Here is a 15,876-nt window from a genome sequence, read left to right on the forward strand (position 1 = left end):
CTGGGGCATTGCAATACAGCTGCACCATCACGAGACAGATGGGCCATCACCATGCAGCTGTACTGCTGTGGCCCAGCTCTGCCATGATCCACCTGTGCCATCACAGTGCTGGCATGTCACTGCACTCCAGCTGTGCAGCTGCAATATCCAGCTGTGCACTCCAGCTGGGCAGCTGCAACCGAGCTGCATGGTTGCATTTCAGTTGTGCTACGATGTAGGTGTGTCATGATGTAGCTGTGCACTGCAATCTGCCAGTGTGCTTGCAATCCAGATGTGTGGTGGTCCAGCTGTGCCACTGCAGTCCAGCTGTGTGGCTGTAAAACAGCTGAGCAGCCTCTATCCAGCTGTGCTCCAGATGTGCCATTGCAGGCCAGCTATGCTATCACAGCCTTGCCAGGCTCTGGTCCTCCACCCTAGCTGAGCCACTGCACTCATCCAGCTCCCCTTTGCCCCCCAGCTGTGATCCAGCTGTGGCTCTTCTACACAGCTGTGATGCTTCAGCCCACCTACACCACTGCCACCCAGCTGTGACAATACCACATGGCTTCTTCTGGCTCTGGCACAGCTCTAGAGGGCTTGTGCCAGCACTGTGGTGGCCACTGAGCCCCCATGCCACTCCCCCCACCCTTCACTCCACCCCCTCTTTGCCAGGAGACCCCCCCACGGTGTCAGCATCCCCCCACAGGCACCCAGCCCCTCGGTGACTCCGGATGCCAGCGAGGGCCACCCACCCCGAGCCCTCTGCCCTCCTGGCACAGGTGAGCCCCGAGGGGCCAGTCTGAGTGGGTGGGGGCCTCACTGGCTGTTGAGGGGGCTGACGCTGCCATCCCCACCTCCCCAGGGAAAACCCGCGGGGTGATCTCCAAAAGTCGCCTGAAGCCCAAATGCAGCCGCTACCGCCGGGAAAAGCAGACGGGAGGTGAGCGGGAGGAAAAAGCCAGGGCGTTCAGGAGGCTCGGGGGAGCTGAGCCCTCTCCTCCCTCTCTGCCGCAGACCTGCCGCCGCCGCCGCTGCCGCCGCCCGGCGAGACCCCCGGCGCCGCTCCGGAGCTGGAGCCGAGCGGGGCTGAGCGCAGGGTCACCCCCCGCCCGGCCCGCGGCGGTAAGCCAGAGCCCCCGACCGCGCTTCGCAAGGGCTGGGGGTGTCACTGCCGAGCCCCAGCGTTGTCCCCTCCCCTGCAGATGAGGCCAGCCCCTACAGCAAACCCTCCTGCCTGCCCCGCGGGCAAGTGTCTGGCAGCTGCTCCACCACCGGCAGCGTCTCGTCCCGCGGCTCCAGCGGCTCCCGCGGCCACGGCTCGGGGCGCAGCCGGACCCCCGGGGACCGCGGCGAGGGGACCGGGCACGGCCGCCGCCCCGGGGCCCCCTTCCCCTGCCCGCCGCCGGAGAAGCGATAAAAGGGAGGGCGAGTCGGTGACAGAGTTGGGGACATGGGGATGGGAACACAGGGGACACGGAGGGATGTTCTTTAATTTCTGAGTGGTTCCATGGAAATAGGGTTGCACAGAAGTCGCGGCCAGTGGGCGTCAGAGTGAGGGGGGGACATGGATTCTTGGGGTGGGGCAAGAAATTCACAAGGAATGAGGATCCTGGGGAGGGACAAGGATGCTCAGGAGGGACAAGGAAGATGCTCAAGGAAGGACACGAGCCTTGGGGGCAGAAACAGTTCGGACAGATAGGCAGAAGAGGGATGAGGGTGCTGTGGAAGGATGAGGAAGATGCTTAAGTGGGGAAGAATCCTGGAGACAAGGACAGCTGGGAGGAACAAGGATGCTGGGAAAGGACAAGGATGCCTGAGAAGGATGAGGTGGTTGAAAGGGAAGGGGACACTCGGTGGGGGACAAGATTACATGAGGGGACAAAGACACAGCAGATGGATGAGGGTGCTGGTGAGGGACAAGGAAGGCTGGGGGATAAAGATGCCTGGAGGGAAGAGGACATGGAGGAAGGACAAGGATTTCTAGGGGATTGAGGATTGCTGGGGGGAAGAGGACACTTGGGAGGGATGAGATTGCTTGGGAGGGACAAGAACAGTAGTAAGGGACAAGGGAGATGGCTGTGGGAAAATGAGAACAGTGGGGACACTTGGCATGAGGGACAAAACAATGGTGAAGGATGAGGACACTCAGGAGGGCTGAGAAGCCTGGGAATGAGGATGATTAGAAGGGACAAGAACATTTAGAGGGAGCACAAGGCCACCCAGGTGGCTTGGGAAGGTTGAGAATATTTGGGAGAGACAATGATAGAAAAGGTGGAACAAGGATGCTGAGGAAGGACATGAACTAGCAGAGATCACAAGGACAGTTGGGAGCAATGGGAATAGTCAGTGGGAATGGGGATGGTCAAGGGGGTCAACAACCCTAGGGGAAGACAAGGACATGAGTGGACAACAGTGCTTGGGCTGGAGAAGGATAGTTAGGTAGGATGAGGATGCTGGAGAAGGAGCAGGACACTGAGGGAGGACAAGGACACTTAGAGGGATACAGACTCTTGGGGAAGATGAGGATGCTGGGAAGAAAAGAGGAATTTGGGATGGGGAAACTGTGGAAGAAGGGGACACCCACCCACCTAGGTGCCACCCACTCTTTGTGGATAGCTTTTCCTGGTAAAGAGCCCTGTTTGGGGAACTGCCTAATAAAGCTGGATTTTAGCTGAGCCAAGGGGTCTGGCCTTGCTGTGTCCTGCGCCCTGGGGACTGCCACACTCCTGTCCCTCCTGTCCGCAGCTCACCACCTTCCCTGGCCCAGGGGCTGCCAATCCCTGACCCTTGGCCACCTGGAAAGGAAAGGAAACATTTTCCAACACCCTGCAACACCTCACCACCCCCATGCCCACCACCCTGGCACTGGGGCACTGCGCACCATTCTGTGAGCGACTGTTCACGGCTGCCTCTGTCCTGGCTCTCTGTGGGACCTCCAGCATGGTCCACCAGTCCCAGGTGGCAGAGGGGACTCCGGGTGGGAAGACCTGCTCCAAGGGTGATGGTGGTGGTGAGGGACCTGCAGGGAAGAAGGCAAGAGCTGGTGGCATCACCATGGTGTCCCAACGGAGCCATCATTCTTGAGGAGGTGACAATGCTCAGGGTCAGAGAGGGGGTTCAGGGACCTTCACTCACCCCCGTAGGCCCCATCAGTGTCCTCAAGGCTGTAGCAGAGGCCATCGACAGCCACGGCCAGTGCCCGGGCAAAGCTGGCGTCCAGCAGGAAGGAGCCGTCGCAGGAGCTCACCAAGCTGCAGCGGGTGCTGGCAAAGTTGTCCTCTGAGACAGACCCCCAGCCGTTCAGCAGCGATCCTCCTGGCGAGCCCCTTGTTGCTGTACGCTCTTCCTCCTCCTCCTCTTCCTCCTCCTCTTCCTCCTCCTCCTCCTCACCTAGCTCAGAGGCTGGTGGCCCATAGATGTAGCCGTAGGTGTGCGGTGGTGAGAAGGACCGTGGTGTGGTCGGTGCCGGGGGTCTGTGGGGAACACAGTGGGGGTACTGCTGGCACCAGGGGATGCAGCACTCATGGGAGTGTCCCAGGGGGATGGGGAATACCTGCAGCAGGTAGTGTCCTGCTCCATCTCCAGGACCTCAGCCACCTGCTGCTGTGTGAGGACCCCGTCACTGAATGCTGGCGAGAGACGCCCGGTGGCCAGGGACATGTCCTTGGTGTACCTGGTAGCCAGGAATATGTCCCTTGAGTGCCTGGCCTCCAGTGACACATTCCAGATGTGGTTGGTGGCTGGGGACAAGTCCTTGGGATACCTGGTGTCCAAGAACATGTCCTTCTGGTGACCACTGACTGGAGACACCTCTTTGGGATGCCTGGTGGCTGGAGATGTGTCCCTGGGGTGCCCAGTGGCTGGAGATGTGTCTCTGGGGTGCCTAGTGGCTGGAGATGTGTCCCTGGGGTGCCTGGTGGCTGGAGATGTGTCCTTGGGATGCCTTATTGCTGGTGACATGTTTTCAGGGTACCTGCTGCACAGGGACACATCCCTTGTGTGCATGGCCACCAGTGATGGGTCCCTGGGGTTTCTGGTGGCCTGAGACATGTCCTCAGAGTACCTGGTGTCCAAGAACTTGTCCCTGTGATGCTCAGGGACTGGTGACATCTCCTCAGGGTGCCTGGTGAGTGGGGACGTGTCCCTGGGGTGCCCAGTGGCTGGCAATGTGTCATTGGGATGCCTCAAGGCTGGTGACATGTTTTCAGGGGACCTGCTGCACAGGAACATGTCCCTTGTGTGCATGGTCATGAGAGATGGCTCCCTGGGGTACTTGTTGGCTGGGGACAGGTCCTTGGCATACCTGGAGGCCAGGAACTTGTCCCTGCAGTGCCTAGTGGCTGGTGACACCTCCTTGGGGAGCCTCGTGCCTGGGGATGTGTCCTTTGGGTGCCTGCTGGCTGGGGACATGTCCTTGGTGTGCCTGGTGGACAGTGAGATGTCCCTCTGGCACTTGGCTACAGGTAATGGGTCTCTGGGGCACCTGGTGACCACGGAGGTGTCCTCAGGGTGCCTGGTGGTCAAGACTGTGTCCCTCTGGTGCTTGGCTGCTGGTGATGGATCCTTGTGGTGCCTGGTGGCTGGTGACATGTTCCTGGGGGTCCTTACTGAGGACACATCCTTAGGATTCCTGCTGTCCAGGAACGTGTCCTTGGGGTGCTCAGTGACCAAGGACACGTTCCTAGGGTTCCTGGTGGCCGGTGACACACCCCTGGGGCTCTCAGTGACTGGGGACATGTCCCTGGGGATCTTAGTGACTGGAGTCATGTCCTTGGGATGCCTGGTGACCAGAGATGTGTCCCTGGGGCACACGAAGGTCGGTGACCTGCAGGTGCAAGGGACATGCTGGGTTTTGCAGCAAAGGGTTGTGTTGCAGGGCACCCACCTGGATGGGGACACCCAGACTCACCGTTTCACTGGAGGGTGCCAGGCATGGGGTGGTCTCGGGGGTGTCACTGGTGACGTGGTCACACCAGAGGCCAGTGAGCTGCTGCCCCGATGTGGTTTTGGAGAGCTGAAGACCGGCAGCCCTGGGTCCCTGCTGTCCGTCACGGCAGCGGTGGTGTCACCCTCGTGTCCCCTTTGCTGAGGCTGCCTGGCTGCCAGCCCAAAATCCGCCCCCCACTCGCCTCCACTTCCAGTGGCAGGGATGTGGCTGGGGCCAGCTATGAGCACAGGGGTGCTGTGCACTTGGTGCAGCTCTGCGAGGGGAGAGAGAGACACAGAGCCATGGGCCACTATCCTGGTGTCCCCCACGTCCCCCCATGTGCCCTCCACACCCACCTCTCTTGCGAACACGCTCCCAGGGTGCTGGGTTTGGGTTGCTGGGCGAGGAATGCACCCCGGGGTGCCCCCCAGCGCAGCACCCCATGTCCCCAGGGGGTGGTGGCTGTCCCCCTCGGAGGCCGCTGTGGATGGGGGGCGTGGGGGGGCCGAGGCTCGGCGGCTCCAAGGAGAGGGCTGGAAGAGTAAGAGAGGTCAGGGCACCCATGAGGCCATGTGTCCCCTGTCCCCTCTGCCCTTGGGTCTGTGTGTCCTTGATGCCTGCAGACAGACAATGGGGAACACCATTGCGAGGGTCCCATGGCACTGGGGGTCCCTGGCATAGGGTGGGGGTCTTGGGTACACTTTGCTGGTCCCGTGGCACTCTGTGGGGGTCCTAGGCCTGGGCTGGAGGCCTTGTTGCAGCAGGTCAGGGTTCCATGGAACTGGGTGGGGATCCAGTGGCATCACATGGGATTGACGGGGTCCCATAGTACTGGTGGGGAGAGTGGGGGGCTCTATGGCACTAGGTGGGGGTCCCAACCCTGGTGTTCACTGGAGGGGTGGGGATCCCATGGCAGTGGGTGAGGATTCCAGTCCCCATGGGGCTCACTGGAGGGGTGGGGGTCCCTGCCATCACTGCCCAGGAGCCGGCTGCTGAGGGTGCTGCTGCTGCTGAGGTTTCGGGGGGCACAGCTGGGTTTCCAGGGACCACCAAGCCATGGCGAGTCAGCAGCCACCAGCCTGTAGGGCAAGAGGTGCTGTCAGTGCATCAGTCCCCACCACATCAGGGATCTGCTGTGTCCCCCACCCCATGGCCTCACCTGTGTCGAGCTGCAGCGTCCTGGCTGGCGCGGCGCTGGCAGAGGAGGAGGAGGAGGGCGAGTAAGGCCAACCAGAGCATGGAACCAGCGGCTGCGATGACAGCAGGCTGCCGCAGTGCCTGGACCACCCTGCTGCTCCCTGCTGTCAGCCCTACAAGAGTCCCATCAGTGTCACTTCATGTCACCACCTTGACCCCCACCCGCACCCCACCTTGCTCCCCTCCTACCCAGGACTCCACAGGTGGCATTGCTGGGAACCCCCAGCCCTGCGCTGTTGAAAGCTGCCACCTGGACACAGAATTCGGCCCCGGGGTGTGGGAGGAGAGTTTCCAGGCGGCGGGTAGCTCCGTCCACTGTCCTGTTGGTGGCATGCTGCCAGCCCTCACCCATTGACCAGACCTGGCAGGCACCAAGAGGATGTGTCCCCTTAGACAATTATCCTTGATGGCCCCTCTGTGGATGGACCCCCTGTGGATGGACCCCCTTGGACGGACTCCTTCAGACGAACATCCCCCGACAGACTCCCACTGATGGATCCCCCATGGACAGATTCACTTGGATGGGTGCCCTTAGACGAATCTCCTTGATGGACTTCCCTTGGCAGGACCCCTTTGGGTGGGCTCCCTTGCATGCCCCAAGGATGGACCTCCTCGGGTGAATACTTCTTGGATGGACCCCCATGATGGACCCCCCCTTTGGATGGACCCCCTTGGCTGGACTCCTTTGGATGAGCTCCCTTGGATGCCGCTAGACAGATGCCCTGGGAGGGACCCCCACCCTGGCTGGCCCCTTTGGATGAACCCCCTCCTGGACTGACTCCTTGGATGGTGCCCCCCTTGGATAGACCCCCACCTTTGACAGGCTCCCTTTTTGGATGGATCCCCTTGGATTGATCCTCCTTGGCCAGAAGATCCCTGCCCTGCCCACTTGCCCCATTGTCCCAAACCTGGTAGCCCCGGATGACGCCATTGTGTGCTTCAGGAGGAGGCGGCTCCCAGCTCACGACCACGGTGCCGTTCCCTGCCTCAGCCTGGCTGACAGTGACACGCTGGGGCGCCGCACTTGGCACTGCCGGGACAGGGATGCTGAGACCCCTGGGACCCCCAGCCACCTCCCCATCCACCACCCAGACATCCCGGGGGACACACGACGCACCTTCCTCGGGTATCCAGAGGTGCCTGCTGTTGCTGTCTGAGCCCTGGCTCCCTCCGGTGTAGGGTCGGACCTTGAACTCGTACTTGTAGCCCCTGCGGAGCGCAGGGATGATGGTGCTGAGCTCCCTGCCTGCATCGTGCTGGACCCAGGAGGTGGCGACCGGGAGCAGGCTGCGGTACAGCACCACGTAGCCCACAGGCACCGGCACCGGCATCAGCATCTGAAGGAGATGGGAAGGATCCCAAGTTAAGGTGGGACACGGAGATGTGTCCCGTCCCCCCTCCCCTGGGGGAAGCAGATCATCACACCAACCTGCCAGCGGAGCTGGACAGCAGCAGTGGGCAGTGCAGTGCCGTTGTCCAGGTGCAGCCGCACGGCCAGCAGGTCCCGTGGGGCAGGCTCCTGCTGGCCTGTTGCCAGCCGGTCTGTGAGGCAGGAGAAGGCAAATGGCAGCATCAGGCAGGACCAAGATCCCCAGGCACCTGCCCAGACATCCCCCTCAGATACCTGCACATGGAGATCCTGGATGGACTCACTTAAATGGACTCTTATGGATAGACACCCTTTGATGGGTCTGTCTTGAATGGACCCCTCTTGGAGGGGCCTCCTTTGATGTGTTGCCCCTGAAGACATGGGATGGGATCCCATGACATACTTCTCCATGATGTCCCTTTGGATGGATATTTGTTGTTCTATCTCCCTTTAATGTACTTCCACCTTCCATAGATCCCCTTAAATGGATCCTCTTGGAGGAACCAAGTTGGCTGGATCCCCTTTAGAAGGGTGACTCTGAATTAATCCCCTTGGATGGACTCCCACCTCAATGCATTTCCTTAGATGGCTCCACTTACATGGACCTTCTTGGATGGATCCTGTTGGATGGATGTGTTTAGATGGACATACTTTTGGAAGTTCTCTTTTTGATGGATCCCCTCAAATGTCTTAGCTGGATGGACTTTATTTGATGGATGATGGATGATGGATGATGGATGGACCCCCATGGACAGACTGTCCTTGGATCAACCCCATTAGATGGATCCCCTTGCATGAACCCCAAGATGGGCCTGGGTGCCTGTGATGGTGGAGGCCACGGAGGTCCCACACTGACCCTCGATGTGGAGGAAGGTGGTGGCGGCGGCGGTGCCCAGCTGGCTCTGCGCTGTGCACACGTACGCGCCGGCATCGGCGGACGTCACGGCGTAGAGGCGCAGAGTGTGCTCCCGGTCCACCTCGTGCCTGTGGGTCACCAGCTCTCCATCAGCCTCATCCCCACGCCAGGGATGGGACATGTCCCCCCTGCCACCACCTACCTGCCCCAGGGCAGGTCTCCATGCTCCTTGTGCCACTGCACCTGTGGCGCTGGGTCACCTCGGGCGCTGCAACCCAGCTCCACGGTGCTGCCGGGCACCGCCACGGCGTCGCTTGGGTGCCGCACGATGCTTGGCTTCTCTGCAGGGGGACATCAAGGACGTGGCGCCATGGCTGGGTGTGACGTGCCCACCCCCGGTGGGAGACCCTTGGCTTACCCAGCACAGAGACGCGGGCACCCCGGCTCTCCCTCTTGCCCGCCGCATTGGCCGCCACACAGATGTAGAGACCGGAGTCGCTCCGTTGTGCCGATGCCACCTGCAACTTCCCCTTGGTGACCGTGTACCTGCCACCTACCAAGTCCAAGGTCACCCCGTCCTTCTTCCAGGTAATGTAGGGTTCAGGGTACCCCAAGGGGGGGACACAATCCAGCTCCAATGCTTGTCCCGCTGTGGTCACCAAATCACCCGGCTGCAGGCGGAAATTGTCCCGCAGCACTGCGGTGGGGAGGGCACATTGTGGGTGGGGGGAACAGGATTTTCTGGTGTCTGCCCACCTGCATCTCCCACCCACCAGGTGTCCTTACCAGCTGGAGTTTGGGGTGCCGTGGCCACGCTGGGGAAGCGGCAGCCTGTCGGGTGACAAGGAGGTGGGGGAATGCCAGCAGGTGCCCCAAGTGGGCAGGCTCTCAGATCCGGGGTGGGGCAGGGGCAGGGTTAAGTGGATTTTGGCCCCCGTGGGCTGCACTCACCTCCGTGGTGCAGGGCGGCGAGGCAGAGCCCCAGGCCCAGAGCTGTCTCCCAGCCGCCGGCCATGCCGGCCCTGGCCAGCCTTCCCGTTTCCTCCCGAAATCCCGGTTCCTCCCCGCCAGCACCGGGGCTGGATCCGGCTCCGGATGGGGGGGTACAATAGCCGGATGCGGGGGCCGGGAAATGCCGGAGGGGGGGGAAGGGGACGGTGAACAAAAACATCTCAGCCATCCTGTGGCAGTGGGAGTGCCGGCCACGGTGGCACTGGCAGCACCCGGAGACAGCAGAGTGGGGGACACTAGCAGTTAATGAATTTAATTAGTCAGAATAAATTCCCCTTTTCCTTCGCCATGTTCAGAGGAAAACAAATTAAGAAGAAACGGGGTCTCAGCTGAGGATGCCGTCAGTAGGCACCAGAGGGAACAGTCCAAGGTCTCCCATGCCAGTTTGAGTGCCAGCCAGGTGTCTCGGGTTTGTGTGGTCTTACCTGTCAGCCGCTTCTCATGTGTCCCCTCACCCTGGGGGACCCCTGTCCCACAAAGACACCCAAAGGTGCCACCACCAGACGGGTAGTATGTTTAGTTTATTGGTTAGTAGTGCACCCCGAGCACTCCGGGGTGCCCCGGCACCCACCCCAGGTGCCCCAGGGCCCGGCTCACTTGGCCGGCTGCTCTCTGCTTTTCATCCTAAACCTATTTCCCATGAAGGCTTGGGGAGAGACAGCGCCGTGTGCCCCAAAACCGGGGGATTTTCACAGAAAATCCTACCATGGCAAAGGGGCAATGCTTGGACCAGGGCTTCCAGCCCACGTTTAGGGGACATGGCAGCTGGGGAGCCGGGGAGCAGGAGGGAGCCCCCTGTTTAGACTGCCTGACCAGGGTGGCCTCTGTGTGTTGTGCCCTTGGGCGAGCTTGTGTGCCAGTGCATGTCCTGCTCCATGCATGGGGGCTGTGCCACGGCGGGCGGGCACCGTGCTCTTGCACACACGTGTGCATGCAGGGTCGCTGGGCGTGCAGTGTGAGTGCTCCCCGTGTGCGTGTGCACGCTCCAAGCATGCTCAGCTGCTTTGTGCTCGCTCTCTCCACACACAACACGCACACCCTGTGCAAGCACAGCACACGCACTCTTTGCACACTCACTGCAGGCTCCACGCGTGCCCTGTGCCAGCACTGCAGGTTCACTCTTGCGCATGCTCCGAGCACACTCAGCTGCTCGCTTTGTGCACGCTGTTTCCACACACACCTTGCACGCTCTGTGTGTGCTTCGTGCAAGCACTGCACACACCCTCTCTGCTCACCCTCTTTGCACACTCGCCACATGCTGCGTGCATGTTCCCTCCCCACGCTCCCTGCACGCTCTGCACAGGCGCTCTCTGCACGGACTCTGTGCACGCTTGGAACACACACGCAGGGCTGGCACGCTCACAAAGGCCATGCAGGCTCAGTGGGTGCTCTGCACACGCCACACACGCCCTGTGCACCCTGTGCAGCCTTAGCTGCCTGCTCTGTGTGTGTTCTCTCCATGGGCTCCACGTGTTCTCTTGCAAGCTCTGTGCATCCTCTTCGCACAGTGTGCACACCTGCTGCACACCCTCGTGCCTGCCCCCGTGTGCACAGTCCATGTTCTCTCCTGCACGCTCCATGCACATGTGCAGTGCTCGAACGCTCCCTCTGCATACTCCATGCACCCTCTGCACACACTCTCCGTGCACTGATTGCATGTTCTCTCTGCACACGCGTGTGCTTTCTGCACGCTCCCTGCACACTCGTCCCGGCGAGAAAGCCATTAAAGCGATGCCCCAGGAAGACGGGGGACGGAAGAGGGGAGCTCTGGGTGGGATCAATAGGAAATTAGTGACTTTACGCCGAGCAGAATGACGCCCAGTGGCGGGAGCAGGGCTGTGCCGGTGTCCCCGCTTGCTCGGTGGCCGTGCTGGTGTCCCTGCCCGCTTGCACGCTGCCACCAAGGCGCGCACGGTCCCCCTGCTCAGGCACTGATCTCCACGGCGTTGGCCTCCTCCTGCTCCCGAATGACGTGCACGCCGGCAGTCCGCAGCAGCCGCGGAGCGCCGCGGGAGCGTGCCGGCGAGCCCGGTGGTGACCGGTGGGTCCGCGTCGAGGCGGGCGAGCGAGCTGGCGAGCGATGGTAACGCCGGGTCGAGCGCCCCACTGGTCCCGGCGAGCGGCCGGCCGCTGGTACTGGCGAGCTGGTGTAGCCTGGCTCCACCGTGCCGCGGGGTTCAGGCAGTGAATCCTCCTCCGCCTCCGGCGAGTCCTGCCGACAGACAAGAGGAGGAAAACGTGGGATCCCTGTGCTGGGACGCTGCTGACGTGCTACTGGTGCTGCTGGCTCTCACCTTGTCTTTAAGGATGTACAAAGCCACCGGGTTCTTGCGCTCGTGCTCGCCGCTCCGCGGGATGCCTTCGGCTGTGAGGAAGCAAGGTGCTGCTCAGCATGCCAGGAGCATTGGTGCTGCCCAGCCCACCGCCGCCACGCCGAGGCCGGCACTCACCCTCGTGCTTCAGGCGCTCCTCGTCCTGCTCGGCGTAGTCAGAGGCTGGCTGTGTCTCTGCTTGTCGCTTCTCCCTGGAAAGGGAAAGGGGATGGATGGGGCAGCACTGGCATCGTGTTAGAGGCAGTGGGGGAACTGCCTGTGGCTCATCCAGGAGAGGGTCAAGTACTGCAGGGATGGGATGGGATGGGATGGGACGGCACAGCACGGCATGGCACGCCAGAGCACAGCATGGCACGTCTTGGCGTGGCATAGGGTAGGATGTGTCAAGATGAGGACAAATAGGATGGTAAGGACAAGATGGGATGGGAAAAGATGAAATGGGAAAAACCAGGATGGGACAAGATGAGATAAACTCTTTTGTCTCTCATGTTATTGCCCCACATACTTCTTGGAGGGTTTCCAGCAGGCACAAACTGTCACCAAGGTGACAAGAAGGAAGATGCCGCCTGTGGACAGGATGATGTAGAGAGAGCTCCGGCCTGCAGGAGAGGAATGAGGGGGGACAGCCCCCCAAAAATTTTAGCTGAAAGCATCTGCAAGGGATGGCCAAATCTGGGAGTGCAGGAGGGGAGAAGGGTGGCTTACGGTAAACAGTGAGCTTCACGGGGACACTGCGGCCATGGCTGATGGGGTTCTCCACCAGGCAGCTGTAGACGTCATCGTCAGCCATGAGAACACGGGTGATGGTGAGGATCTTCTGGTCAGGGGAGAGGAGCAGGCGGGAGTCGTTGCTCAGCGGCCGCCCGTCCTTCAGCCAGGTGTAGGTGGGCTTGGTGCCGTTCTCATGTGAGCAGTTGAGGGTGAAGAACTCACTGAGCTCCAGCACCGTTGAGGAGGCCACCAGCACTTGTGGCTTTGAGATGGGAACTGTGGGCAAGTAGAGGAACCACGGTGATGCCACGCTTCAGGGGATGGATGGGCTCAGGGTGCAGGAAGAGAGACATCAAAACCCCACCAGCATGAGGTGGTTGAAACCCCCAAAACCACCTCCCAGCTGGAGAAAGCCCTCCCAGTATGTGCTCAGGGAAGCCACCCCATGGATAACCCAGTCTCCCCCGGATGTCCTTCGTGCCCTTACTGTCCACGGTGAGGTTGATGGTTTTCTCGCCGGTGAAAGTGTCGTCGGTGATGGACACCTCCACCTCGTAAGCGCCTTCATCAGCCAGCTGCAAGGGGCTGATGAGCAGCGAGCCGTTCTCCAGCACGCGGATGCGGTCGCGGTAGTCGGGCCGGAGGTTGCCGATGATCTCGGTGCCGATGGACTGGACCACGGTGACGGGTTTGTCCCTCTTCAGCTGCCACTTGACCACCGGCTTGTCCGCGCTGGCGCTGGCGTAGCGCACCGACAGCAGCGCCGCTTTGCCCGCCGTGCCGCGCACCAGCGGCGTGGGGCTGGTGATGTTCACCCCTGCCAGCAGACCTTGGGGCGTGGGGAGAGACAGTGGGGTGCCGAGCGTGGAGGAAACAGGGAAACCCCAAGCTGGAGCTGTGCTGAGCACCCCCAAGGTGCCCAGCTTGGTTCCATCTTTGCAAAGATGCACGCCTGACCCCAAAAGTGCATGAGGGGTGGGAGCCTTCCTGCAGATCCATTGTAAAAATCAAGGAATCACCCCCAAAATTGCTTTGGGCGTGGGAGGTGGGTCGATACAACCCCCTGTGAAGATGCTGCCTTGGGGGTGGGAGTGCTCCTGCAGCCAGGTCAATGTAACCAACCCTTTGCAAAAATGCATGCATCACCCCAAAAATGCAAGGAGGAGGAGTGGATGGCACACCTCCTGTTCCTAGGTTCTGCAAAAATGCATGTGGTGTCCCCAAAATGTGCAGGGCTTGGGCAGGAGCTCTCCTGCAGCTGGGTCAGTGCAACCCTTTGCAGAAATTCATCTACCACCCCCAAAAATGCTCTCCTGCAGCCAGGTCGATGCAACCCTTCGCAAAAATGCACACATCACTTGCAAAAATGCAGGGGGTGGGAGGCAAGTCGAGGCAACCCTTGGCAAAGTTGTATCATTGCCCTGCAAAAACTGCCTGGGAGGGAGAGACGCCAGTGCTTGGAATGCTTTGCAAAGATACCTTAATTCCCCAAAAAATGGTGGGGGGGGAAGGATTTCGTATCCCACCCCCACCCCCATGGGATGCTCTTGTCCAGACAAAGCCCCCTCAGATGCAAAACTGCATCACGAGAGTCTATGCACGTGCATTGCTCCTCATTGCTGGTTCTAAGCCAAAAAAGGCAGGGAAAAAGTGTAAAAACATGATTTTCTGGGGGAGGGCACTCCCCAAAACATTCTCCCTCCCCAAAATACCTCAGCATCCCCGTCCTGACCTCCCAGAGGTCCCATCCGTGAGCCCCCCGTACGGATACCGTCATCCACGGCGAACAAACCCCATATTGAAGAGGAGGGCAGAGTGGGAAAACCAGCTGGGCTGGGTGAAGCGGGAGCAAGAAAGGCCTTAAACAAGCCCGAAAAGTCATGGGACCTATTGGTATGCAGCGTCCGTCCGTCCGTCCTCCCCGGCAGCGCCACAAACATGCCCCGACTCGCCAAATTTAGGGGAACCCTCACCCCACAGGGAAGGCCAAGGCATGGGATGGGGATGTGGCCTTCCATGCATCCCTGCCCTCTCTCTGTGCGCCGCCAAATCGCTGCACTTTAACTGTTTCTTCCCCCTTTTTTAACCTTATTCTTAATTTTTTCTCCACTCTGGATTAAAAAAAAAAAAAATTGGGAGTTCATTAATAAATCAGGAAATGTTCAATTTTCCTACAGCTTCCTTGTCTTAGGGATGGAGATCTCCCAGCCCTTTTCAATGGCTTTTGTTGAAAAAGCCCATAAAAAAATTCCTCATTTTCACACTATTTTGTGGCACAAATCCCTAATTTTTTTTAAAAAAAGCCCTGCAGTATTTTTTGGGGTGTCTTTGCCACAGCCCTGGCTGTTTTTAGGGTCTAAATCAAAGTCAGCAAAGAGCCCAGTTGGTTTTATTTTTCATCCATCCTCCCGATCTGAAGGGAAATGGGGCCTCCCCAGAGCTGCTTTTGGGTGCAAACTTTGGTAAAATGGAACAAAATTGTTGAAGGTAGTTTTCTGTGTTGCCAGATGTGGGATGGGATGGGATGGTTTGGGGCTCATTAAAATCCAAAAAGTGAGAATTTAGAGAAAAAATAATGGAGAAAACCAGGGTAGCAGTGGGATGAGGCAAGCTGAGAAATGGGGTGAAAAATAACTTTTTAAGGGAAGCTGAAGAATGGGTAAGAGAAAATATTTGGAGATGCTAAAAAATTAAGAAAAAATGGGGTTTGGGGAGGAAAAAAAAACCGGGGAGAAGCTCAGGCTGGGGGCAGTGCCAAATCCTCCCCCACATCGGGACCTGCTTGGCTCCAGAAAAGTCTTTTCCCCAGTTTTCATTCCAATTTTACCCCCTTTTTCTCCCAGCTCCCAGGCAGAGGGTACGCTCGACAGCGCAACAACCCTCCCTCCAACCCCCCCCATCGGGCATCACCACCCTCATCACCCCCCCGGCCCTCATCCTCCATCTGGATACCCCCAAGACCCATGGAAAAAACGGGAAAACCGTGGAAAAAAAAAAGGGAAAACTCCCTACCTGCGTGCAGCGCCAGAAGCCAGGTCACGGGCAGCAGGCAGGGGGGAGCGGGGTGGCCCCGCGGGGCAGCCGGCGCTCCCCACATTTCGGGCAGGCTCGCCCCCCGAATTGCTCCGCTTCCCCACTCCGGGCACGTCCCTCGGAGCTCCCGGCTTGGCGTTTCGCCCGGCTAATTTATTTTTTTCCCTTCTTTTTTTTTTTTTTTTTTTTTTTTTTTTTTTTTTTTTTTTTTTTTTTTTTTTGTTCTTTCCTTTCTCAATAGAGCCCTGTGTCCTGGTGGCTTTCGCCTCCTCGGAGGCCTCGAGCTGACATTTATTTCAGGAAAAACCACTCGGATTTGCAATTTTTTCCCCGGTTACAGACCCCCAGTTCCATGTTTTCTCAGTCCCCGGGACGTACTTGGGGTGGGGGGCATCACCCCATCGAGCCCAGCTAAGGTTTGCCGTCCCCTCCGCGGACAATCCAGCGGGATTTTGGGCTC

The 15,876-nt window shown here is 59.6% G+C and overlaps 2 protein-coding genes across 2 annotated transcripts; both read right to left on the reverse strand.

The window, feature by feature from the left end:
* Positions 1-1,451: 1,451 nt before the first annotated feature.
* On the reverse strand, positions 1,452-9,378 carry ROBO4 (roundabout guidance receptor 4). Its single transcript, XM_041480576.1, is given in 22 exon segments — positions 1,452-2,661; positions 2,663-2,774; positions 2,861-2,998; positions 3,115-3,452; positions 3,533-3,652; positions 3,743-3,817; positions 3,848-3,952; positions 4,043-4,195; positions 4,283-4,804; positions 4,889-5,180; positions 5,263-5,439; positions 5,855-5,985; positions 6,066-6,216; positions 6,293-6,464; positions 7,012-7,133; positions 7,221-7,440; positions 7,533-7,645; positions 8,329-8,456; positions 8,531-8,669; positions 8,747-9,025; positions 9,115-9,159; positions 9,280-9,378. Coding segments are annotated over 22 exon segments (3,627 nt in total). The 5' UTR covers positions 9,344-9,378; the 3' UTR covers positions 1,452-2,630.
* Positions 9,379-9,841: 463 nt separating this feature from the next.
* On the reverse strand, positions 9,842-15,511 carry HEPACAM (hepatic and glial cell adhesion molecule). Its single transcript, XM_041480661.1, has 7 exons — positions 15,396-15,511; positions 12,871-13,212; positions 12,378-12,659; positions 12,178-12,271; positions 11,790-11,863; positions 11,634-11,704; positions 9,842-11,551 (listed from the first exon to the last, which is right to left on the reverse strand). Exons 1-7 carry the CDS (start codon positions 15,478-15,480, stop codon positions 11,264-11,266), a joined length of 1,236 nt encoding a protein of 411 aa, XP_041336595.1. The 5' UTR covers positions 15,481-15,511; the 3' UTR covers positions 9,842-11,263.
* Between the last annotated feature and the right edge of the window lie 365 nt (positions 15,512-15,876).

The sequence above is a fragment of the Pyrgilauda ruficollis genome, unplaced genomic scaffold (genome assembly GCF_017590135.1).
Source record: "Pyrgilauda ruficollis isolate IOZ18807 unplaced genomic scaffold, ASM1759013v1 scaffold52, whole genome shotgun sequence".
NCBI lineage: Eukaryota > Metazoa > Chordata > Aves > Passeriformes > Passeridae > Pyrgilauda > Pyrgilauda ruficollis.

Excerpts from the sequence above, each read along its gene's own strand:
- HEPACAM (XM_041480661.1), bottom strand. The coding sequence starts at position 15,480 with ATGTGGGGAGCGCCGGCTGCCCCGCGGGGCCACCCCGCTCCCCCCTGC. Across the intron at positions 13,213-15,395 it reads GCTTCTGGCGCTGCACGCAG|GTCTGCTGGCAGGGGTGAAC; the intron begins GTAGGGAGTTTT and ends CCACGCCCCAAG. Across the intron at positions 11,552-11,633 it reads TGTACATCCTTAAAGACAAG|GACTCGCCGGAGGCGGAGGA; the intron begins GTGAGAGCCAGC and ends GTCTGTCGGCAG.